Here is a 22,644-nt window from a genome sequence, read left to right as displayed (position 1 = left end):
TAAAGAAGATAGAGCGGAGACTGAGGCTGGAATTTAAGCCAGGTGGAAAAAAGCTCTGAGGTAGGGTGGGGGGAATGGGATCCTTTAAGAGAGCCGAATAAAGAGGAGAAAAAGAAAAAGAAAATAAAATTGACTCTGGTGGGATTCGAACCCACAACCTTTGAATCACTCGTTCATCACTAGAAGTCCAATGCGCTATCCATTGCGCCACAGAGCCAGCCGGCGGGCGGCGCCGTCTGGTGACATACGGGCCATAGAGGAGAAGGGGGGAGGGGAAGGGGGTTGGGTTAGAAGTGCCGCGGGCTCGTGGTGAAGACCCGGCAAGGAAAGGCGTGGTGTAGACTCAGAGGCCAGCCCGGTAGAGGTAGCCGACACAAAGTACGTGAGCCCGGTGGGAGTGCGGGCTCGCGTGGGTGGAAGAGACAGGGAGGGAAAGCCAATGTGAACGAGCTAGCGTGGCGCTCTCACTGCCTGCTTGGGGGTGGTGTTTCCCGCCCAGGAGCACTCTTGCTCTTTGATGTGGTCCCGCCCGTCAAAATAAACTTGTTTAGCGGTAAATTTCTGTGTATTGCTCTTCCTTACACTGCTCTGACATCTGGAGTCTCTATGGCTTTCCATTCTAGATCTGAAACGTGAAAAATGAGTCTGACGAGACGTAAATGTTACCGCGCTTCCTCCTTACAGCCTCTTAGGAAGAGGATAGTGCAATGACTTCCGCATATGGGTAGCGTGGCCGAGCGGTCTAAGGCGCTGGATTTAGGCTCCAGTCTCTTCGGAGGCGTGGGTTCGAATCCCACCGCTGCCAGACCAGAGTTTTGGGGTAGTAGAGTCATTTTATGATGGCAGTGGTCTCATCACCAGATTTTCGACTTTGTGGCCTTCCAGTAGTGAAGACGCGAAGGAAACTGTCAGAGGAACCTGCAGTTAAGAACGTCTGATCCCCACCTTCAAACGTCTTCGTACTTGACGTTCCAACTTTGAAAATTACCGCAGCTATCCGTTATGTTTATATGATGTTCAGTATGTTTTGTGTGTTATATATAGCCTCCATTTGCTCCGTGTGAAAATCTCAAAGAATTGTGTCCTCCTAGTTAGCTTTTTTTTTTTCAGAATCTGTCAGGTCAAAACAGGAATTATTGATGGGATTGTAAAATGGAGCAGTCTCTGTGCAAACAGTTTGGCAGTTACTCAAAAAGTTAAATATAGAATTACCATATGACCTGGCACTTCTATCTATACACCCAAAAGAATAAATAGCAGGGACTCGACCAGATACTGTAATGCTGATGTTCAGAGTAGAATTTTTCACAATAGCCAAAACGTGGAAGCAACTGAAGTGTCCATCAATGAATAAATGCATAAACAAAATGCGGTACATACAGGCAATGAAATATTCAGCCATAAAAAGGAATGAAGTTCTGACAGATACTACAACACCGTTGAACCATAAAGACATCATCTTGCGTGAAATAAGCCAGAAATAAGTACAGATATTGTTTGATCTCACTGATAGAAAATAACCAGAATATGCAAATTCATAAAGACAAAAAATAGATTACATGTTACCAGGAGCAGGGGTGGTGAGGAGTGAAGAATGGATGCTTAATGGGTACAGAGTTTTTGTTTGGGTTGATGAAAAGTAGAGGTCGTGGATGGTGGGAGATGGTAGCACAATATTATGAATATAATTACTACTGTTGAATTGTACACTTGAAAGTAGGTAAAATGGTAAATTTAATGTTTTATATATATGTTATCACAATAAAAATTAAGAGGAGAAGAAAATCTTGTCTATGACCAGAAAAATTGATGCACGTGGGCCAAAGTTAAGGTTCCACCGAGATTTGAACTCGGATCGCTGGATTCAGAGTCCAGAGTGCTAACCATTACACCATGGAACCCCTTGGTACAAAAGTGTTTCACATATTCTAGACATTTCTGCCACCCAGTATTTCGGGGGAAAAAAGTATAGAACAGCGCTGTCATATTAATAGGGGAACAAATATTAAAATAAATTTAGTAGATTGAAATGCTAGTGACCAATGAAAAGGAGGGGTAAGGGATATGGTGTGTATGAATTTTTCTCTTTCTTTTCTGAATTGATGCAAATGTTCTAAGAAATGATCATGATGATGAATATACAACTATTTGATGATATTGTGAGTTATTGATTATATATCAAGAATGGAATGCTCATATGGTAAGAATGTTCGTGTTTGTACGATGTTACGTTCAATAAATAAATAAATAAATAAGTAAATAAAAAAATAGCGCTGCCCTATATGGTGGACACTAACATATATGACTATTGAGCACCTGAAATATGAATGGAAAAGTGCTGTAAGTACAAAATAGACACCATATTGAGAAGATTTAGTACGAAAAAAGGTTGTTCAATATCCCATTAACAATTTTTAAAATATCGATTACATGTTGAAATAATCTGGACATAGTAGATTAAATTAAATGTATTATTAAAATTAATTTTCCTTTTTTCTTTTACCTTTTTTAACGTGGCTACGAGGAAATTTAAAATCGTACTTATGGCATCCATAAATTCTCCTCTAAACCATTTCTATATTCTCTCCCCTTTCATTTGTTCTCACTTCTCAAAACGAAAACTTTGTAGCACTTAACACCGCTTAATTTTACGACCAAATAATAGCATTTTGCCTCTTTATTTCATTGTCTTGTTCGAAGGAACACACTATAATCAAATATACACAGAAAAGAAGAAAAAATACAAACGGAAAGGAAAATGAACAGCAACGCCCGAACAGGGACTTGAACCCTGGACCCTCAGATTAAAAGTCTGATGCTCTACCGACTGAGCTATCCGGGCTCACAGTAACCTGTCTTGCTCTCATTCTTATAAGAGTTTTACATATCCAACCGGCCATAACTAAACACGATTGCGTGTCTTCGCAGAGAATTCCTGCAGGGATTAGGAGAAAGCCAGGAAAGCCGGGTTGCTGTGGATTCCGCTTTCTTCGCCTCCCTCTTATCAGAGCCCGGTGGAGCCTTGGACTCCAGGCTGGAACGTCGTAGACGCTGGGACGGTGCGGTACCGTGACTGCCCGCGCGGGGCCGCTGCCGGCCGGTGGCTTCACTGGTGGAGAAGTTCCTTCCAGCCCCGCTGACCTAGATCCTGGGCACCCCGGGAACCCCCACCCAGCGCCCCGCAGGCCGAGGGCGGGCCTGGAGTGGGAAGAATGCCACTTGGGCACTCGAGAGGCTGCGCGTCTCCTAAAGTAGAAGAGAAACTGAGGTCTGGAGTGCGAAAGGCTGGGGACACAGAGGGCCAGGCGTGGAGACCCGGTGGGAGAGGCTGGGGGTCGGCCGGGAAGCTGTTGCTGAACCCCTGTCGCGGGCGGGGAGGCTTGTGCGGCTCACCTGTGTGTGACATAGTCACGTGTGATTTAGGGCCGAGTGCGGCTCACCTGTGCAGAGTGATTCACATGTGTGATTCACATGCAGGAATGCGGGAGCCCTGGGCTCACTTCTGCGTGAAGAAGAGGAGGAAAGGGTCTTGGGAGAAGTTGGGGGGTGGTGGGCAGGAGCCGCAGGTCATCAGTCTGCCCCTGACCAAGCGACCCAATCACATAAGCATCACCTCCTCCCTGGGCTACCAGCTTCCATCTCGGCCTCGGGTCCCTCCCTCCCCAGCGGGATCCAAGCTCCCGATACCCATCTGGGTGGGCCCCATCCTGCCAGGCGGAGGGACCGGCTGTGCCAGAGGCGAGCAAACAGGTATCTGGGCTCAAGACTGTGGGCGGGGAGAGGGAGCGAGCCTGAGCCAACCGCGGAGCTCAACGACAGAGGCCGGCAGCTTTGGAGAGAGAGTGCCCAGGAGCATCCCTGAGAGAGCTGGGCCCTTCCTCAAGCCCACCCTGCCCTCAGCCCTCCACCCAGTCGCCCAGCCGCCCAGCCTGGCCCGGCCTGCCACTCACCTCCTCCAGGCCAGGCGGCCTGCTGCACTCCTCCCTCCCTCGGGTCATGGCCGTGTACCGCGTGTGTGTGACTACGGGCCCCTACCTGAAGGCTGGCACCCTGGACAACATCTCCGTAACCCTGGTGGGCACGTGTGGTGAGAGCCCCAAGCAGCTGCTGGACCGTGTGGGCAGAGACTTCGCCCCTGGAGCAGTGAGTACAGAGGAAGAAGGGAGGGGGACCCCTGAGGGGCAGGGAACCAGGAAGGAGGGAAGGATTGTACACCCCAACCCCTCATTCCTCCTCATATCCTGCAGAACTCAGGATATCACACCTGACTCGGCCACCAGCCCTTTTCCGGTCTCTAGGCTGGAGAAGGAGCACTGAGTCAGGAGACCTCATAATTGGCAGTGGGTGTGGGGTCAGTGCATTCCCTTCTCCGGGTCTGGGTTTCCTCTTCTCTACCGGCCCCCCAGGATTGTTTGCTGGTGGCTTAAACAAGAGGGCCCAGCTGGCAAAGGAGGCTCATGAAATCCAGTGCCCGCTGTGCTCACCCAGGGCTTCCTGGCTGCTTCTCTCTGGATGAAGGGGTGCCTTGTTCTAATTCCTGCAGAGGCACTGTGTGGATCAGTGGCAGCTGGCTTACTTTATACTGGAACAGGTGGGGCGCCCCTCGCAAGGTGCGAGGGCAGCCTGGCGATTCCCTGCCTCTCACCTGCCTCTCACCTGCTTGCTCCTTTGGCCCCCACAGGTGCAGAAGTACAAAGTGCGCTGCCCAGTGGAACTGGGCGAGCTTCTGCTGCTTCGGCTACACAAGGAGCGCTACGCTTTCTTCCCCAAGGACTCCTGGTACTGCAGCCGCATCTGTGTCACTGCCCCCGATGGAACCGTTTCCCACTTCCCCTGCTATCAGTGGATCGAGGGCTTCTGCACCGTCGAGTTGCGACCAGGAACAGGTGGGCCAGAGGCAGGGGCTGGGCTGGGCTTTGGAAAGGCGTCTGTTGGGATTAGCAGGGCCTCACAGAGCTAGGGATGTGGGGAACGGCCTTGGGGTTAGGGTAGCTGGAACTCTGGGCCTCCAAGTAAGTGCTTTCTGAAAAAGGGAGCTTCTAAACCCCTGAAATGCAGCATTTTCTCCTCTGGGGACACACATGTAAATAGACACATGCTCATATAGACATAAACACGCAGTTACATATACTCACACACACATGCATGCAGAGATATGGAAACCCTCATACACACACACACACACACACACACACACACATACACAAAGCAGCTTGCTTTACATCGCCTCCTTCTGCACTTCCCCCGAGTTAAGTCCTCTGGAGCCCAGAGAGGAATTAACCTGCAAACAGAGTAAATGGATTTCAACGGGTGGAGAAGTCTTGAATGTTTAGAGAATTTAGCCAGAGAAGCCCGTCCCCTCCTGGCTTTTCCCGTGTGGATGAAGTCCCCATGACGCGCTGTCAGTGTGCCTTTTTTAATTTGGAGGGCCTTTCAAGGGTGCTGGGCTTGAGCTCTTTGGGTCCTTTCTGCCTCTGGGCTCCTGTATTTCCTGAGGTGTCGAATCCCTAGAGGCAAAATGAGGGCTCGGGCATGAGTGCGGAGATGAGTCTAGGGAGGAGAGACAGATGTTCCAGGTTAAAACGGTGAGGCGAGTCAATGTTACTGTTGACTCCTTGCTATAAACTCCCATCTATCATGTATCACAGCCACCCGTCAATTCACAAAATCCATGTGTTCATTGGTCATTTCCAAGTGCATGTAATATGCTGGGTGCTACGGGCCCTGCTAGACACCGGGATTATAAGAATGAATGCAATGTGCCTTCTGCCCTCCAGGAGTTCACAGTCCAGAAAGGAGACAAACATACAAACAATTAAGAAGATGGTTATAATTTGGGGGTGGGGTGCCCTGAATCTCTTGACTGCATACAGACCAGTGGGGTATCTACGTAAGCTGTGGGATTGGATTCCAGGGTTGGGAAGTTCGGGGAAGGCTTGCTGGAGGATGTGTTGTTGGAAAACAGACTTATATGATGAGTAATTTTCATTTTTTACAGCAAGAACTGTTTGTCAGGACTCCCTTCCCCTTCTCCTGGATCACAGGAAACGGGAACTCCAGGCCCGCCAGGAATGCTACCGGTGAGAGCAGCCTACGTGGGCTTCTTTACACATCTGGATTCTGACCCAAGGCCTTAAGCAGATTGTTACCGACTCTGACCTCAGTTCCAACCTGGGGGCCCGGTTCTGGTCAGGACCCTCATTGCAACCCATCCCCAATCCAGTACTGACCCTGAATTCAGACCAAAAATACCTGGACCAACGATTGTCCCAAATCACCAAAGAATCCATATCCAATCCCCAGCCGTCCTGGCTATAACCCTGACCCATATAAGAAGTGACTCTAGTATTAGCCATGACCCCAACCTATCTTGGCTCCTCCTCAGCCTCACCCCCAAAATTGGCCTTAATACTCACCCCCACCCAACCCTGTTCCAAACCAGCATGGATGAAGTGTCATCATCAAATCCCACCCCGATTGGGCACCCCAGTTGCCATTGTGCCACCTGCCCAGAAAATAGGTGATTTCTGGGTATTCATTTGAAGTCAAGTCTTTAAAACCTAAGGCCCCTGTTTACCCTAAGCGTGACCTGCTGCTTCTGACCTCTTTCCCCTGGAAGCTGGAAAATCTATGCCCCCGGCTTCCCCCGCATGGTGGACATCAGCAGCTTTGAAGAGATGGAGTCAGATAAGAAATTTGCCTTGACCAAAAGGACACCTTCTGCAGACCAGGGTGAGAGGTGAGGACCAAGGCTGGGCAGGAGGTGGCAGGGAGGAGAGGGTCTGTTGGGACAAGGTGGGGCCTAACACAAAAGTAGTTTATTCTAGTGCCAGGGGTCGGGTGGGCTGGAGGTGGCCCCGAGAGGCCAGGAGAGGAGATGAGGGTGAGGCGGCCCTTTCAGGTGGGGAGCAGAGAGGGCAGGGAGGAGCCTAGAGGGAGAGAGAACTGGGGGTGCTCACAGAGGGGGGCACTTAAGGGAAGGGGCTGCAGGCCCCTCTGACCAGCTTCCATCTTCTGCTTCCCCACCACCAGCAGAGGGAATCGGTACCTGCCAGGATTCCCCATGAAAATTGACATCCCCTCCCTGCTGCACATGGAACCCAATATTCGCTACTCGGCCACCAAGACCACCTCGCTGATCTTCAATGCCCTGCCTGCGTGAGGACTCTGCCCTCCACCCCTGCCTACCCAGCTCACGCTCCTGCCCCTCGGCCTGCCCTCTCCCTGCCCTCGGCCTCCTCCTCCCGCCCCCCCACCCCATCCCCACCCCCACGCCCACCCCTACCCTGCCAACCTCCCCTCTCCTTAGGCACCCCATTTGCTATCTCCCTCTCACCTCCCCTCCTCTGTACTACTTAGTCACCCCTTCTTTTTCCATTCCTCAAGCCAATTAAATCAAAGCACATTAACTGAGCACCTACTCTGCGCAAGGCACAGTCGCCCTTTTGGGGAGAGGCAGCGCGCCAGGCCTGTCAGCTTTAAGGATATGGAGTCAGAGTCCCTTGGATTCAAATCTCAGAACCCTTACTTTGTAGCCGTGTGACCTTGCGTCTCACTTAGCATCTAAACAGCTTCCTCATTTGTAAAGAGACAGTAATATCAATACCTTCCTTATAGTTTTTTTTGGGAGAATTAAATGAGATGATGTTTGGTACAAAACAACCTCTCCACAGATGATACTTAGTAGCTTTAGGATATAGTCTTCATCAGTGAGAAATTCACAGTATCACTAGGGAGACCGGGCATGCAGTTAATTGGAGCGTTCACCAGCAGCTCAAGTCAAAAGCTGAGGCTCGAATGTTTAGTGGCTGAGGGTCCGCTGAGGCCAGCAGGTGGCTCCTGGGGGAAGAGAGGTGGCTGGAGGCAGCCTTCCAGGATGGGGAGGGGGGCGGAGGCGATGGGAGTGTGTGGGGGGGTGGCAGGGGGAAGCCAGCTACCTTGGGGAGACCCAGGGAGGCCAGGAGAAGGAGTGGAGCCTCATCTTCTGAGCCCAGAGTAATTCTTTTGGAGGACGAGTGGCTGAGGTACAGAGAAGTGTCTGGAATGGATTGGAGGCAGCCAAATGGTGGCTCAGGCTTCAGGATAGGAACTCATGGGAGGCCCTGGCAGGGCTGAGGGACCAAAGGTGCAGCCGAGCAGGTGAACAGATGGACACACAGGTCTAGACAAGAGGAGGGCCCCGGAGACGTGGGCACAGCCGGCATGGGGCCCAGAGAAGGGGTCCCCAAAGACACACCAGTGGGAAGAGGGCGCTGGCATTGACAGAAATGGGGGCACCAGTGGAGAGGAGGGGCTAGTGGCCGGGTTTGTGGGGGGGGTGGCCATAGGGTGTCCCAAAGGGCACTGGTGGCAGGCTCTTGGAAGAGGAAGGCCTTTTTATTTCCTCCTTATTCCTTCTCTTCAGCCTCTGCTCCCCTGGCGGAGCTCCCTCCCACTTTTCCCCATTCAAACGGGCTTTGACTGGGCAGGCACTCAAAAAATGTCTGTGGAACATGAGGGCGAGTGGGTTAGTGAGCGGATGTGAATTGGCACAGGTGTCCCTGGGCCTGTCGGATTGTTTACCCCTGCCCCTCACCACCCTTCCCCAGTTCTCCACGGCACATATGCATCTTTCCACAGCCTACCTTATTGGCCACTTGCCACAAAAAAGCCCTGCTCTCTGTCCAATACCCTTTCATTTGATTAGGCACACATTTAATATGAGGGATTATTATGAGCTGGGTGTTTTGGGGCCTACAGAGGCAAGGCCTTGCCTTAGGGAGCTTATAGCATAAAGGGTGTGTGTTGTGCAAGCGCTCTGGGTTTATAATGTAGTGCAGGGATTTCTGAGTGTCTGGAGAAGGATACACACAGGTGTGTAGTGGGGGGACAATCAAGAAAGGCTTCATGACGGACTTTGCATCTGGGATGAGTCGGAAAGAATAAATAGGCTTATTAGTAGGTAGAGATGCAGGAGACGGTCTTCTAGAGAGACGCAAACAAAGCCCTGGAAATGATAGCAGACTTAATTTCAAGCATCTTTTCCTGCTTATAATACATGCTCATTGTAAATAATTCCAACAGTGCACATTTCCACAAAGTGGAAAGCACATGTGCCTCAGGTTGCCAATCCTACTGCTAGCAGCCAGTATCCAAAGTACGTCTCTGCTTATGTTTGGAGAAAAGGCCTGGGTCAGGCTTGGCTAGTGCACATAGGGGGGGGAAAGCTGGAAAGGTGAGTGGAAATCACCCAGCGGGGTGCTCTGTGGGCTAGCCAGGACAAGCAGAGGGGAGCAAGCAAAGGTCCATGACTCCATAGAAGCTTCAGGAAAGGAGGCTAGACAACCAAGGAGAATGACTTGCCTGCAGCATGGAGCCGGGCGTACCACCTTTATGCACACCTGTGTCTGTGTCTGTGTGACTTTTCTCCCAGGTGGACTGGCAGATACTTCTAGTCTGTGCATTGACTCTGCCAGGTCCCTGCAGACCCTCAAGGCTGGGTGCACAGTGGCCCCTGACAGACCCCAGTTCCCAGGCTCCCACCCTCACCTTTCCCTCCCTCTCAGGTCCTTGGGCATGAAGCTTCGAGGGCTTCTGGACCGTAAGGGCTCCTGGAAGAAGCTGGATGACATCCGGAACATCTTTTGGTGCCACAAGACCTTGACTTCAGGTGAGCAGAGCCAGATGGGAGACGTCTAACCTGCACTTTAGCCCCACCCCCCGCTCAGATCCCTTCCTCCCCATCCTGGTAAAGGATGCTCTCCTGGCCATCCCAGGGAGATTGCTGGATTTGAGTGTTCACTAGTGGGAAGAAGAGGGAAATGAGGACAGAAAGACATTCTCCTTGTCTGGGAGAGGGCCATGGGTCATTTGGGAAATCCTGGCCCTATCAGGGACACCTGCCTCTCTTTCATTACACCCCACCACCCACCCCATCCTCCTCTACCCACTATGAGTTTTGGGTTCTGGGGCCAGACAGATCTGGGTTCAAATCCCTGCTCTGCCCCTTAACAGTTCAAGTTACTCCATTTCAGTGACCTTTGGGTTGCTAATTGGAGATATAATTATACCAACCTCATGAGGTTACTAGGCAAAAAACCCAACCCTGCAAAGGGCCAGCAGGAGCCGGATCTAGGGAGGTCATTTCCAGCCAAATCAGCCCCTCCCTTGCCCCCCAGAGTACGTTACAGAGCACTGGTGTGAGGACCGCTTCTTTGGGTACCAGTACCTGAACGGTGTCAATCCTGTCATGCTTCAGTGCATCTCCCGTTTGCCCAGCAAGCTGCCTGTCACCAATGACATGGTGACCCCTTTGCTGGGACCGGCCACCTGCCTGCAGACAGAGCTGGAGGTGGGTGAACTCACAGTAGGCCTGATAGGAGGGAGGTGGGCGAGTTGCCATTGTCTACGAGGGGTGTGTCAGGAGGGTGGAGGCTGTGCACGACTTGCAGACCTCAATGAGCAGCAGCCTGGGCCCTGCACCTTTTGAAGTGGGGCAGATAAGGGAGGAGGGACAGATGAGGCTTGGGAAGGTCTAGGGCCTCTGATGGGGCCTGGTGAAATGGTATGAGTGAGCTTGGAGGGGGAGAACTTGCCCCTGTCCTGGAGCCTCCGAGAACCCGGCTACTTTAGAAAGGCCCAGGACAGGAACAGTCATGAGAAATGGGGGCCTTTGAGGGTATAGGGGAAGAGGACTCAGGCGTTCTGGGGCAGCCAAGCCCTGGGGCCTCCTCTAGAAGGCTGGAGAGGTGGTTGGTTAGTTCTTTACTGAGTGTGGATGCAGCTGTGGTTGGATACCCTGAGGTTCAGGCTCAGGTAGAGATGTCATCTGAGTTTGGAGAGTGGGAAGGACCAGGTATGGTGGGGGAGGACGCTGTGTTGTCCGAGCAGGAGGTCAGGTAAGAGATTGCAAGCAAGGGACTCAGCAGGACCTCATTCCAGACATTCTGGGAAGGGTGGGGTACCCAGCCTTGGCCATTAGTGCAGGCACCAAGCATTACTGAGGCCCAGTTGGGGTGGGGAGTGCAGAAAACAGGGAGGGAAGGGGGCTGTGGGTGGGAGGACACACTAATCGCCTGTGCCCCTTCTCCAGAGGGGGAACATCTTCTTTGCGGACTACTGGATCCTGGCAGAAGCCCCTACCAACTGCCTAAACGGACGCCAGCAGTTTGTGGCTGCCCCTGTCTGCCTTTTGTGGCTCAACCCCCAGGGGGCGCTGGTGCCCTTGGCCATCCAGGTGAGCCTGGGGGCGGGGTCTCTGGGGTGGGGCCTCTGGGGCAGACTAGCAGTCTTGAGTCCCACCCCCTCACTGCTCTTGCACCACAGCTCAGCCAGACCCCCGGGCCGGACAGCCCCATCTTCCTGCCCACCGACTCCGACTGGGACTGGCTGCTGGCCAAGACGTGGGTGCGCAACGCCGAGTTTCTGGTGCATGAGAACAACACACACTTTCTGTGCACGCACTTGCTGTGCGAGGCCTTCGCCATGGCCACGCTGCGTCAGCTGCCTCTCTGCCATCCGATCTACAAGGTCCGGACGACCCTAGGGCGGGGTCACGGGACAGGGCCCTGGCGGCTTTCTGCCCTTTACCTTTGGCTCAAGTGACTTCTTCACACTCGCAGCTCCTGCTCCCCCACACTCGCTACACGCTGCAGGTGAACACCATCGCCAGGGCCACGCTGCTCAACCCTGAGGGCCTCGTGGACAAGGTGAGGCCTAAGGCCCCGCCCCCGGGGGCGCTTTGCTCCCGCCTCTGCCAATCCCGTCCCTCGGAGTCCGCTGCCGCCCCCCGCAGGCTCCGCCCCCAGCGCCCTTTCCCCGCCCACAAGCCCTGCTCGGCCTCCAATCCCATTCCACAATCCCCGGCGGCGCCCCCGGCAAGCCCCGCCCCTCTCTCCCAGTCTCTGGCTCGCCCCGCCCACAAGCCCTGATACCACCTGCTCAGGCCGCGGCTCCAGGGGCTCCCTGAGGGGGTCAGGACGCCCCAGCCTGAGCACAGCCCCCACCGGCCCCGCCAAGCCCCGCTGTCATCCCCCTCAGCTGTCGGTTTGTTCTGTTAGTTACCACAGAGCTAAGATCACCTCAGGGCAGGGGGGCAGGGGCCCCTGCGGGCTGTCGGCCTGTGGTCCCGGCTGCTTGAATAGGCAGATGCGTCCCTCCCCGGGACCCCTCGTCCGCAGGCCCTGGGGGCAGAGGTGGGGCCGGTCTGGGCGCCCAGTTGTGCTGTGTCCTCAGGTCACGTCCATCGGGAGGCGAGGCCTCCTGTACCTCATGAGCACCGGCCTGGCCCACTTCACCTACACCAATTTCTGCCTCCCGGACAGCCTGCGGGCCCGCGGCGTACTGGCCATCCCCAACTACCACTACCGCGATGACGGCCTCAGGATCTGGGCGGCCATCGAGAGGTGCAGGGCCTGGAATCCTGCAGTGCCCCCCCTCCCCGGGCTCCACCAGGGGCAGTGTGCACGCTTGTGTCCACCCAGGCGGGATGCTGGGGGCTGGGGGCTCCCGGGGTTCTCAGGCCCCAGAACGGGGAATCCTTGGGAGTGTGGGGTGGGAGTTGGGGTTGGGGTCCCCTGTGAAATGGGGTGGGGGGGTGTTGAGCTGTGTGTGGATACAAGTGGAGGAAGGGAGGGTCGGGGAATCCAGGGAAGTCAGAGAATCGAGGCTGCGACAATAGCCAGGTGTGGGTGGGGGCCTCCTGGCAGGTAGGTCTTCCTTCCTCCTGGGTGCTGAGTGGGGAGGGGACCTCCGGTCGGTTCACCATCCCCCTCTGTGGGAAGGAGGCCCTGTGCACAGGAGTTGGATGGGTATTACGTGTTCCAGCTGCAGCTGGGGGGTTTGGCTGAACCCCTGCAGGCTCAGGGCGCTCAGGCCTCCCCCAGCCTGGGCAAGCACTGGGTCTAGGTGTGACCAGGCCTGAGACCAGTGTCACCGTCGTGGCAATGACCTCTCTTTCCTACAGCTTTGTCTCAGAAATTGTGGGCTACTATTACCCCAGTGATGCTTCTGTGCAGCAGGATTCTGAGCTGCAGGCTTGGGTTGGCGAGATTTTTACTCAGGCGTTCCTGGGCCGGGAGAGCTCAGGTACCCCCTCCCCAACCCCCACCCACCGGTTCCTGATGATCCAGTAATGACCCTGGCCCCACCATGAATCAGCTCTTACTTACTGACCAGCCTCTGAATACATATCATTATCATCCCCACTAAACAGATGAGGAAATAGGCATAGGGAAGGTTGTAAAGATAGTAAGTGGCAGGCACAGAATTCGGAACCGGCTCCCACCATCTCCAAAACCTTTGCTTTTACCCTATGCTCCTTGTTTCCATCTATTCACTTCTGCTAAGCTGAGCTCCTTGGCTCTGTCCGTATCCTGTGGAAGGGGCAATTTCTGCCTTAAACCTCTGAAGTACAGGAAGGATTCCTGAACCTTCTCTCATAGCCTCTCATGCTGAGCCATCAGGTAGGTCCTTCAGCTGCCAACCTTTCTCCACCTCCTTTGACTGCAAACCACTTCATGGAGTGGGCTGGTCCTGTTGCTGTCTGATTCCTCTTCATTTGCTCTTGTCACCCAAGCCTAACCATTCCCTCCCGCCTGCCGCTGTCTGAGAGCCCTCTGAGACTCACCACCACCAGTGGCCACTTCATAGGCCTTCTTTCCTTAACCTCAGGACCAAGCAGATGCCCCAGGCCCCTCTCCCTTCTTGAAAGTCTCCCCTTAGCTCCAGGGAAGCTTCTAGACCTCCCACTTCTTCTTGGGTCCCTTGATCTCTCCCCATCCCAGCTTTTGGTTTGTCCAGGCCTCTGTCTCCCCTCTCTGTTCCTCCTTAATGGAAATGATCCATTCTCCCGTTTCTCCTTTATAGCTGATTACCAGACTTGGAACTCCCGCAGACCCCTGTCCCAATTCCCCGACAGACTTTTTAGCCATCCCACTGTCACCAGCACAGAAGAATGACAAGCCATCCCTCTACAGAATGACAGTGGCTTTTCTCAGGTCTTCAGAGCATGCTTTTACCTAGTTCTACTCACACCAGAAATGTACAGGAGGCCTCTGCACCTGGGTGTTGTGGAAGAAAAGGAAAAACAGAAAGTGGCACAATTGTCCATCCTCTGGTTTCCCCAGCCCGGGCCTGACTAGGAAGGCTGTCACTGCCTGGCCCTTCTCTCAGCAGGGGGCTATCACGGTCAGTTGCCATAGTGCTTCTGGGGCCAACCAGAGGAGTTCCTTCCTGGGTCTCAGGTCACCTCCAAAGAGAATGAACTTGATTCCCACTGTTACATTCCTATCTATAATGGGCTCTCAGGATTTTTTTTTTTCAATTTCAAACATGCAAAAAAGTAGAAAACATGGTGTGACAGAACCCATTTCTCCACCATCGAGATACAACAGCTGCCAACTTTTCGCCTTATTTGATTAATTTTTTGCTCTTTTTTATTTGCTGAAGACTTTTAAAGTAAATAACAGCCATCCTGATATTTCACCCCTAATCTGTATGCACCCTAATCCAGCCACACCATTACCAAAATCGAAAATAATCTACAACATCACTATCATATTCCAATTTTCTCACTTATCCCAGTTTCCCCTGGCTGATCCTGCTGATTGGGGATCCAACTGAGGACCAAAAAAGACTCGTTTATTTTGACTCAAAAGTCTCTATTAATTCAGAACAGCTCTCCCCTCCCCTGCCTTTTAAGATCACATGACACTGACTTATTGAAGAGCTGGGGTTTGTCTCACCTTCCAGATTTAATTGCTTCCTCATTCATCTTGCATGTCCTGTATTTTGGGTAAATCGGAAGTCATTTCTAAAGGTTAAATGTTTTTGGCAGGTATCCTCAGGTGATGCCGTGTCCTCTGATTGCATCACCTCGGGAGGTGTGATGTCAGGTTGTCTCACTTTTTGGTGTCAGTAGGGATTTCTGAATGCAGGTGGTGAAACCAGTTCTCTTGGATATTTTTAGTGGGGGGCCCCTCTCCCCAAGCTTCACAAACCTACAGCTAATCAAAGTCTTGGTTATGACTGCTCCCCACTATGAGGAATCTAATCCTTGTTGGCTCAATTGTCCCATCTTACTTTCTTAAGCTTATCTCTGATCAATACATCAGAACATCCTTCAGGTTGACAAACAGCCCTTGTGACCTGTGCAGTCTTCTTCTGGATTCATATGTTTTAAGGCAGAACACACTCATCAATTAGCCTCTCAGTCCATAAAGACTTTATGTCTGTATTTCAAGGGCAAATAAACAATTTGAGGTGCTGAAAAATTCCCACAGAGAGTCTGACACCTGCTTTACATTTTTTATTCCCAGTCGCCAAGGTCAGACAACCAAGCACAAAAAGAACATTCAGAGAATTCTCACCCACTCCTGGGCAGACCCTGGGTCCTCCTTTCCCTCCTCTCTCTCTCTCTCTCTCTCTGGTCTCTTGCACCAGCATCTCTCCAGTCATCTGAACTCCAAGCCCTGGAGCCACTTTTGACTCATGTGCCATTCTCTGTCTTCCTCTCTCCCTAAATCCAGTTGGGTGGCTAATCCCTGTTGTCCCTGTTATTTCCCACGGTCCCCACCCTCGTCCCAGTCCTCCTAATGCCACTTCTGCATTGTCACAGTTGCTTCCCAACATGTCCCTCCTCTCCCAGCCTCTCGCTGCGCACCTCTCAAGCCCGCGGGAACACCGCCCTGGTCATCCTGGGCAGCAGTGCCCGGACACATGGGCCAGCTCACTGCGGCAGCCTCCCCTTGGCTTGCATCCCTCCCTGTCCCTTCACCTTGCTTTTTTCCCAATTTCTCCCCACTCCAGCTTCTTACCCCTTCCTGCAGTCACTTCATTCAACCAATAGTGACTGGGTTCTTCATGCTTATGAAGTATTATTCAAGGAGTGATAGAATAATTTTACTCTAGATAGAATTTCTGACGTTGATGGAGCTTAACATTCTTGGAGGGAGATTCAGAAAACAAGCACACACATCAGACAGTTATAAGTGCTAAGGAGAAAGGTTAAACAGCATCAGGGGAGAGAGCGTGTTGAGGTAGGGGATTATTACAGATGGGGCAGTCACAGAAGGCCTCCCTGAGGAGGTGACTTTTTTTCAACTTTTTTTAATTGCATAATATGACATATACACAAAGCAAAGAAAGAAAAAAGCAATAGTTTTCAAAGCACTCTTCAACAAGTAGTTAAAGAACAGATCCCAGAGTTTGTCATGGGCTACCATACGATCCCCTGAAAGGTGACTTTGGAGTTGAGATCTAAAGGATCTCAACTGGGGTCTGAGTATACAGGCAGAGGGATGGTAAGTGCAAAGTCCCTGGGGTGGGCACGTGTTTGGTATATCCTAGGAATGTCAGGAAGCCCTCTGTCACTCCAGTGGAGTAAGTGAGAGGGAGAAAAGGAGGGAAAGAAATGAAGTCAGAGAAGGAGCAGCAGCCAGATGCAGCAGGGTAAGAGGGATGGAAAGCCCTTAGGGGGTTTTGAGTAAGGCGGCGACATCTGACTTGCGACTTTACAGGATTACTTGGCTTCTCTGTGAAGAACAGGCTGTAGGGGGGCCAGGGTGAAAGCAGATGGGAGTGGAAGCAGGAGAAAGATGAAGGGTTATGGGGAGGCAGAGCAAAGGGCTGCCTCCTGGAAGTTGCTGGTATGTGTGGCATGAGATGAAGAGAGGAGTGATTGCCCAAATTTAGCCTGAACAACTGGATAAGGGGCACTGAAAATGGGACCACTGTAGGAGGGGCAAGTTTGGGGAGATGGTGGGGGAAGGGAATCAAACATTTGGTTTTGCAAATGTTAAGTTTGAGGTAAGTGGCAGGTATCCAGATGGAGGTATTAGGTAAGCAGCTGCAGATCTGAGTACAGAGTTGAGGGGCCAGCTGAAGCTATGGATGTGAATTTGGGGGTTGCCGTGGGCTCAGATGAGATCAGTAAGGTAAGGAGACAGAAGAGGGCCAAGGACAGGGTCTTGTGGCTTTTCTCTCTCCAACCCCTAGAAATGCCTACCTCTGTCATCTATTTTTTCCGTCCAAGCTTGCCCATCCTTCAACTTAAGCAGACCTCTTATCTTCCTCCAGGAAGTTCTCCCTAACCACTTTAGCCCCAGTGCCCATTTCCTGCTCCACCTGCCCTCACCTTAAAGAGCCATACTGCGACCTTAGATGCTGCCCGCTGCTTTTGCGCTTATGAGCTCTTTGGTCCTCTGTCTCTGCTGCTAAGCCTAGCAGGAGATAATCTGCTACCAGGTGCTGAAACATATCTTGGTGAACTGGGCATAACTGAAGAGTTAAGTGGTAATATGGGCTGCAGACAGAAGTGCCTTGGAGGTCAGGGCAGTCAGGGAGAGGCAGCTGGACTGTGGGCTTGATCATGGGCCCTGCTCACCCAGCATTCTTTGGTCCCATCCCAGCACGCTCAGCTCCTATCCTGACACCCCCTTCAGGGACCTTGGGGATGACCATCCCTAATCTCAGCCCAACCCTAACCCTTATCTTAAAACAGTGGTGGCCAAATGTCTCCCCATGTGGGAGAGCCCTAATCTGCCCCTAGGAATCCCATCCTCCATCCACACCCTCTCCCCTCCCTCCCCAGGCTTCCCAAGCCGGCTCTCCAGCCCGGGAGAGCTGGTGAAGTTCCTCACTGCAATCATCTTTAACTGCTCGGCCCAGCACGCCGCCGTCAACAGCGGGCAGGTGAGGCTGCAGAGGGCAGGCTCGGGGGGGCATCGGGCCACGTAAGGTTAGGCTCAGGAATGGACTGGAGGCCGGAGTGTGGGTTGAGAATGGAGCAGGTCAGGGTTGGGGTGGGTTTATGATTAGTGTTGGGGTTGGAGAGGTGACTGGGATAGAGCTGGGTCTGAGGTGGTAATGGCAACTCGAGTTAGTGTTATGTTGGGAGTGGTATTTATGGGCTCCCCTTAGGGTAGGGACCCAACTAGGTGGCGTACACCAGCCTAAGGCCCTTTTTTTAGGGTCACCTCCTCTTGGATCCTTTTCCTTCTCTAGTGACTCACAATCCCCTGTCCTGGAACGTTGGTCAGGGAGTGGCAGGGGGAGAGCTGGACTGCTGCCTCACTTCTGGCACCTTATACATCTTCCTCTCTCCCCTTTCCATGATCCCCTCATTCCCTAATTGCAACACCTGGAACAGTAGAGGCAAGTGTCAAGAATGGGGAAGAGCAAGTCAGTCTCCCCCAGATCCCCAACCCAACTGGCTAACCCCACCGGGGTGGGGTCTCCACAGCACGACTTTGGGGCCTGGATGCCCAATGCCCCATCATCCATGAGGAAGCCCCCACCCCAGGCCAAGGGGACCACCGACCTGAAGATTTACCTGGATACCCTCCCAGAAGTGAACATCACCTGTAACAACCTTCTCCTCTTTTGGTTGGTCAGCCAAGAGCCTAAGGACCAGGTGTGTGTCGGGGTGGGGATGGGGTTTTCCAGGGCCTGGGTAGTGGAGGTGGCGTTGGCTTCTCCAGGAGGAATTGGGGACTGACTGTTGGGATTTATGTCCACTGCTGAGCTGCCTTGGGTTCTCCAGTTTCTTCCGATGATAGATGATCCCAAAAGACATACACTGAAGCAAACACCAGCTTATTGGCTGTGGTACAACTCCCCACCAACTCAGCAGTTCACCAATCCATCCATTCATCCAAACATTCAAAAAACATTTGTCGGCCCAGTGCTGGGAACCAGGTCTATAGAGTTGAGACCCAGCTCTTGCTTTCAGGAAGGTCATAGTCTAGTTGGGGAGGCACAGAAGGAAAATGAAACAGTGTACTACAGTGTTTTAGGAATTATTTGTGTATGACTGCTTCCACTCAACCCTACTTCCCCAGCATCTGAAGGGTGCCAGACACCAGTGGGCAATTCCTAACACTGTCCTCGTGAGCTCCCAATCTAGTGATAGAAGTACAAACGGGGCTCTCTGAACCCTAACTGAGTCTGGGGCAATCAGAGAAAGCTTCTTGGAGGAAGTGACATCTAAGCTGAAACCTGCAGGACAAGTAGGAGCTAGGCAGACAAAGGAAGGGCAGGGTTAGTTTCTAGGCAGAGGGACATCGGCCAAGGATTGAAGGCGAGAGTACATGATGTATTTATAGGACCACAAATGGTTCTGTGTGGCAGAATAACAGGGTGAGGAGGAAGAGATGATTTTGCCAGCCACTGGTATTCATTTAGAGGGTAATGGGGAGCCACTGAAGGGTCTTAGGCCTGAGGTTAGATTTGTATTTTAGCCAGGGCACTCCTGGCTCAGTGGATGGATGGGAGGGGCAATTTTGGAGAGAGCAAGGACCGAGAGGAGGCTGTCACCTAGCCCATGCCAGGGATCAGCCCTTTAATCACCGATTACCATCATCTCCATTTACACATCGCGTTATCAGTCATGCCTCAGTCCTACTGGTCTTGCTCACAAGTTCCCTGACGTTACGTGAATATCCTCATTTCTCATGCCTGATCCCATTTAGTGCTAGAAAGACTGCAGGTATTTTATTTTCCTAACAAGTTTCTGGAATGCCAAGAACCAGTTCCTGTGTCTGCCCCTTCCTGGTCCCAGCTATCACCTACCAGGTTTCAGAGACAGGCATTTCTGTCTCAGAGCGGGGTGGGTAGGCAAGAGGTTTTCTTCTCATAAGCCAGTGGGAAATTTAACCTGGAAAATTAGAGAAATAACAACAAAAATAACTTCAGCTAGTCGTTAAGTCAGATCCTTACGTACATACTTTTAAAATATAAACAGGTGAGTTCATATTTAAAATGGGTCCAGCACATGGCTTGGCATATGTGTGCTTGATAAATGGTAGTTTCATTGTACAGGGGAAAAGCCTGAAGTTCAGAGAGACGAAGCTATTTGCCCAAGGTCACACAGCAGTAAGTTGGCTTTGAACCCAGTCTGTAGCATTCCTATGTTCTACCTTTTTAAATTTTATCCTTGAATTTGTTCTACCTTTTTTTGACTTCTTACATTATAGTTTTAGACCTTAGAGTCAATCTGATCAATGAAATACAAAACTGGTTCTTTTATTTTCAATAAAATTATGGAACCATAGGCAATTCTAATTGAGAAAAAAGAGAGAACATGAACACGCAACTGTGGGAATAAAAAATGAGGCACCCAACCATAATGCAGAGATAAATATATATATATGTAAGAAAACATGAATTACAGCCTTCTGTAAACAAATCTGAAAACATAGAAGAGATGAATGATTTTCTAGGAAAACATAAACAACCCACACTTAACTCCAGAAGAGACAAAAACCACATATAAATGTAAAAGGTTGTAAAAGTTCCGATCCTTCTCCCTGCAGAGGGAGATTCCATGAAACCATCAAGGAACAGGTAATTCCTAAGGCATTCAAAGTGGAAACTTCGCAAATCATTTAACTGGCTTATAGGATCCCAAAACCAACACCTGGGAGAGGTAGAGGGAGAAGGGAGATGGGTTCAATGTAAAGGTTTCTTGTCCCAACTCCTCCGCTCAACATTTAATGTGACCTTGAATATGTCACTTAGCGTCTTGAAGCCTCATTTTTCTTCTCTATAAATGATGAGAGTACTTGTCTTACAGGGTTGTTTATGCCAGTCATGCAAAGTGCCAACAACATGTTAGCTGTTATTAAGAAAATAATATTATAAACTTGTTTCATTTAGCTACAACAATCTTAAAAACATTTCAGCTAATGTATGCAGGCCAATAGTGAACAGTAAAACAAGGATCCACTGTGACCAAACCTAGTTTAGTCTAAGAATGAAAGGTTGGTTCAGCCTTATGACATGTAACAATATAATTCATTACATCAATAAAGAAATGTACCATATAATCATCTCAATATATGCTGAAAAGGCACTTGGCAAATGAGTACAGCCATTGTTAATAAAAACTCCCCTTAAACAGAAAGTGAGGAGTTGTGTGTGTATGTGTTTTTAATAAAAAGCTTATTTCAGAAAACAAAACACCATACTTTGGTGAAACTACAGAGGACTCCTCATTAGAGTCAGGAACAAGAAAATAACATCCACCATTACCTCTGTTTTCTGTAACACTGATTTGGAAGTCTTTGCCAGTGCAATAAGACAAGAAAAATAATTTTTAAACATCAGTATTACTGACAACAGTTATAGCATGTGAAGACTATATTGGAAAAGTGTGTGCCGGCCAGAAGGCTGGGGCCATGCACTGTGAAGGTGAACTGGTCGTGTGACGTGATCAGGCACAGACTGAAGGTGACAAATTCCTTGCTATATTTCAATGTGTGATGATGGCGATTGGGTTGGCAAAAATGTCATCATGGCTGCTGGTGAAGACGTCTTACCACCAGGGTGCTGTTTGTCTTTGGAGGTTGAGTCTGTTTGCTAGGTAATGGGTGCATTCTTGGGCACATTTATTGGTGTGTATTTATGTCGATTCAAATTGTTTTAGGAATGCGGTTGTGTCCTTTTCAGTTTATAGAGCAGTAGATAAGGCAATACAAGGAGACTTTAAAGATTTTGTAAGGCAACCCATCCATTTTCAGATGCAGAAACTGAGTCTCAAGAAGTCAGAGTAGTACCTAGAGGGTTACCAGCAGAGGGAGCACAAAATTTAAGTTGGCTGGTTCCCAAGTCCCATTTTGTCCCCTATGCTCTAGACATCAGATGGCGTGGAGTGGTGGCTTGGGGTTTGAAGGGTTTGGGTTTACAATTGCTGTAGCTAGGCTGTGATTTAGAAGCCACTTCGACTGCATTTGTTGGAAGCACGACCCTTCATTGTTTTGCACCCCATCCTAAACATCACTCTGACCCCTCGCCTGTTTCTCCCAGAGGCCCCTGGGCACCTACCCGGACGAGCACTTCACCGAGGATGCCCCGCGAAGTAGCATCGCCGCCTTCCAGAACTGTCTGGCCCAGATCTCACAGGACATTCGAGAACGGAACCAGAACTTGGAGCTGCCCTATTCCTACTTGGACCCTCCCCTCATCGAGAACAGTGTCTCCATCTAACACCCTCTCCCTGCACGCTTGGGAGAAAGGCCCACCCTGATCTCATCAGCCTGAACCTTCTCCTGTGTACATGCGGACCTTTCCCTGCCAAGAGGGCTCCAGCAGCATATGAGCTAACCCTGCACTTTGAGGAGGCAGCACGGCAGTGCCCAGGGCAGGAAGCTGCTGCCTGAAGTCAAACGCACAACAGGTTCCTCAGGAAGGAAGAAAACCCACAACCCCTTGCCCTAAATGGGCAGCCACCTACTCTAGTCTCCTAGGGGAATCTACCTCTTCCCATTGGGACTCCCAGCTTGGATCCTTGAACTCTCATTCCCAGTCCTCTCTTACCTCAAAGCACCTTCTCCTACCTTGCCTCTTTGTTTCCCTTTTCCTCTAAGCCTAGGACCAACCAATCCAGCTTTCTTTTTTGAAAGAGCTTGGAAACTAGGCAAAGAAGTGATGTGTGGCCTGGATCTGACATGTGGTCCCCTTTGACCCCAGTATCTTAAAGGGGAGGGGAGGAATTGGAACCCAGCTTACCGGGATCCCTAGCTATAGTCCTCCCAGGCCAGGCTCCCTGGCCTGGGTGGGCTGGAGGCATCTCTCCCAGGCTCTTGTCCTATCCCCACTCTTCATCCCATTTGTTTTTTTGTCCTTGAGCCCAGTGAATTCAATAAAAACCCAGATATTTGGCTCCCA

At 51.2% G+C, this 22,644-nt stretch overlaps 1 protein-coding gene and 4 non-coding genes across 6 annotated transcripts; 2 read left to right on the top strand and 3 right to left on the bottom strand.

The window, feature by feature from the left end:
- Positions 1 to 130: 130 nt before the first annotated feature.
- On the bottom strand, positions 131 to 217 carry TRNAR-UCU (transfer RNA arginine (anticodon UCU)). Its single transcript is given in 2 exon segments — positions 131 to 166; positions 181 to 217. It is a non-coding gene; the product is annotated as a tRNA-Arg (tRNA).
- A 506-nt stretch (positions 218 to 723) lies between these two features.
- Positions 724 to 805, top strand: TRNAL-UAG (transfer RNA leucine (anticodon UAG)). Its single transcript has one exon. It is a non-coding gene; the product is annotated as a tRNA-Leu (tRNA).
- A 1,024-nt stretch (positions 806 to 1,829) lies between these two features.
- On the bottom strand, positions 1,830 to 1,901 carry TRNAQ-CUG (transfer RNA glutamine (anticodon CUG)). The gene has a single exon. It is a non-coding gene; the product is annotated as a tRNA-Gln (tRNA).
- Positions 1,902 to 2,769: 868 nt separating this feature from the next.
- On the bottom strand, positions 2,770 to 2,842 carry TRNAK-UUU (transfer RNA lysine (anticodon UUU)). Its single transcript has one exon. It is a non-coding gene; the product is annotated as a tRNA-Lys (tRNA).
- A 796-nt stretch (positions 2,843 to 3,638) lies between these two features.
- Positions 3,639 to 22,644, top strand: ALOXE3 (arachidonate epidermal lipoxygenase 3). 2 transcript variants are annotated; one of them, XM_077165897.1, is made up of 15 exons: positions 3,639 to 4,143; positions 4,682 to 4,886; positions 5,999 to 6,080; positions 6,620 to 6,739; positions 7,033 to 7,158; positions 9,546 to 9,649; positions 10,158 to 10,330; positions 11,072 to 11,215; positions 11,305 to 11,508; positions 11,601 to 11,687; positions 12,214 to 12,383; positions 12,944 to 13,065; positions 17,570 to 17,670; positions 18,221 to 18,391; positions 21,784 to 22,644. In XM_077165897.1, the coding sequence occupies exons 1-15, from the start codon at positions 3,997 to 3,999 to the stop codon at positions 21,961 to 21,963; spliced, it is 2,136 nt and encodes a 711-aa protein (XP_077022012.1). In that variant the 5' UTR covers positions 3,639 to 3,996; the 3' UTR covers positions 21,964 to 22,644. The 2 variants fall into 2 exon arrangements, with proteins under 2 accessions (XP_077022012.1, XP_077022013.1); XM_077165898.1 differs by lacking the exon at positions 21,784 to 22,644 and having other exon boundaries at positions 18,128 to 18,231.

The sequence above is a fragment of the Tamandua tetradactyla genome, chromosome 6 (genome assembly GCF_023851605.1).
Source record: "Tamandua tetradactyla isolate mTamTet1 chromosome 6, mTamTet1.pri, whole genome shotgun sequence".
NCBI lineage: Eukaryota > Metazoa > Chordata > Mammalia > Pilosa > Myrmecophagidae > Tamandua > Tamandua tetradactyla.
The sequence above is the reverse complement of the archived record's forward strand: the minus strand, read 5'-3'. Positions and strand labels throughout refer to the sequence as shown.

What these genes read in the sequence shown, in the direction of transcription:
- ALOXE3 (XM_077165897.1), top strand. Translation starts at nt 3,997, where the DNA reads ATGGCCGTGTACCGCGTGTGTGTGACTACGGGCCCCTACCTGAAGGCT. An exon ending in GAGACTTCGCCCCTGGAGCA is followed by an intron (nt 4,144 to 4,681) that starts GTGAGTACAGAG and finishes TGGCCCCCACAG; the next exon opens with GTGCAGAAGTACAAAGTGCG. An exon ending in CTGAGGGCCTCGTGGACAAG is followed by an intron (nt 11,688 to 12,213) that starts GTGAGGCCTAAG and finishes CTGTGTCCTCAG; the next exon opens with GTCACGTCCATCGGGAGGCG.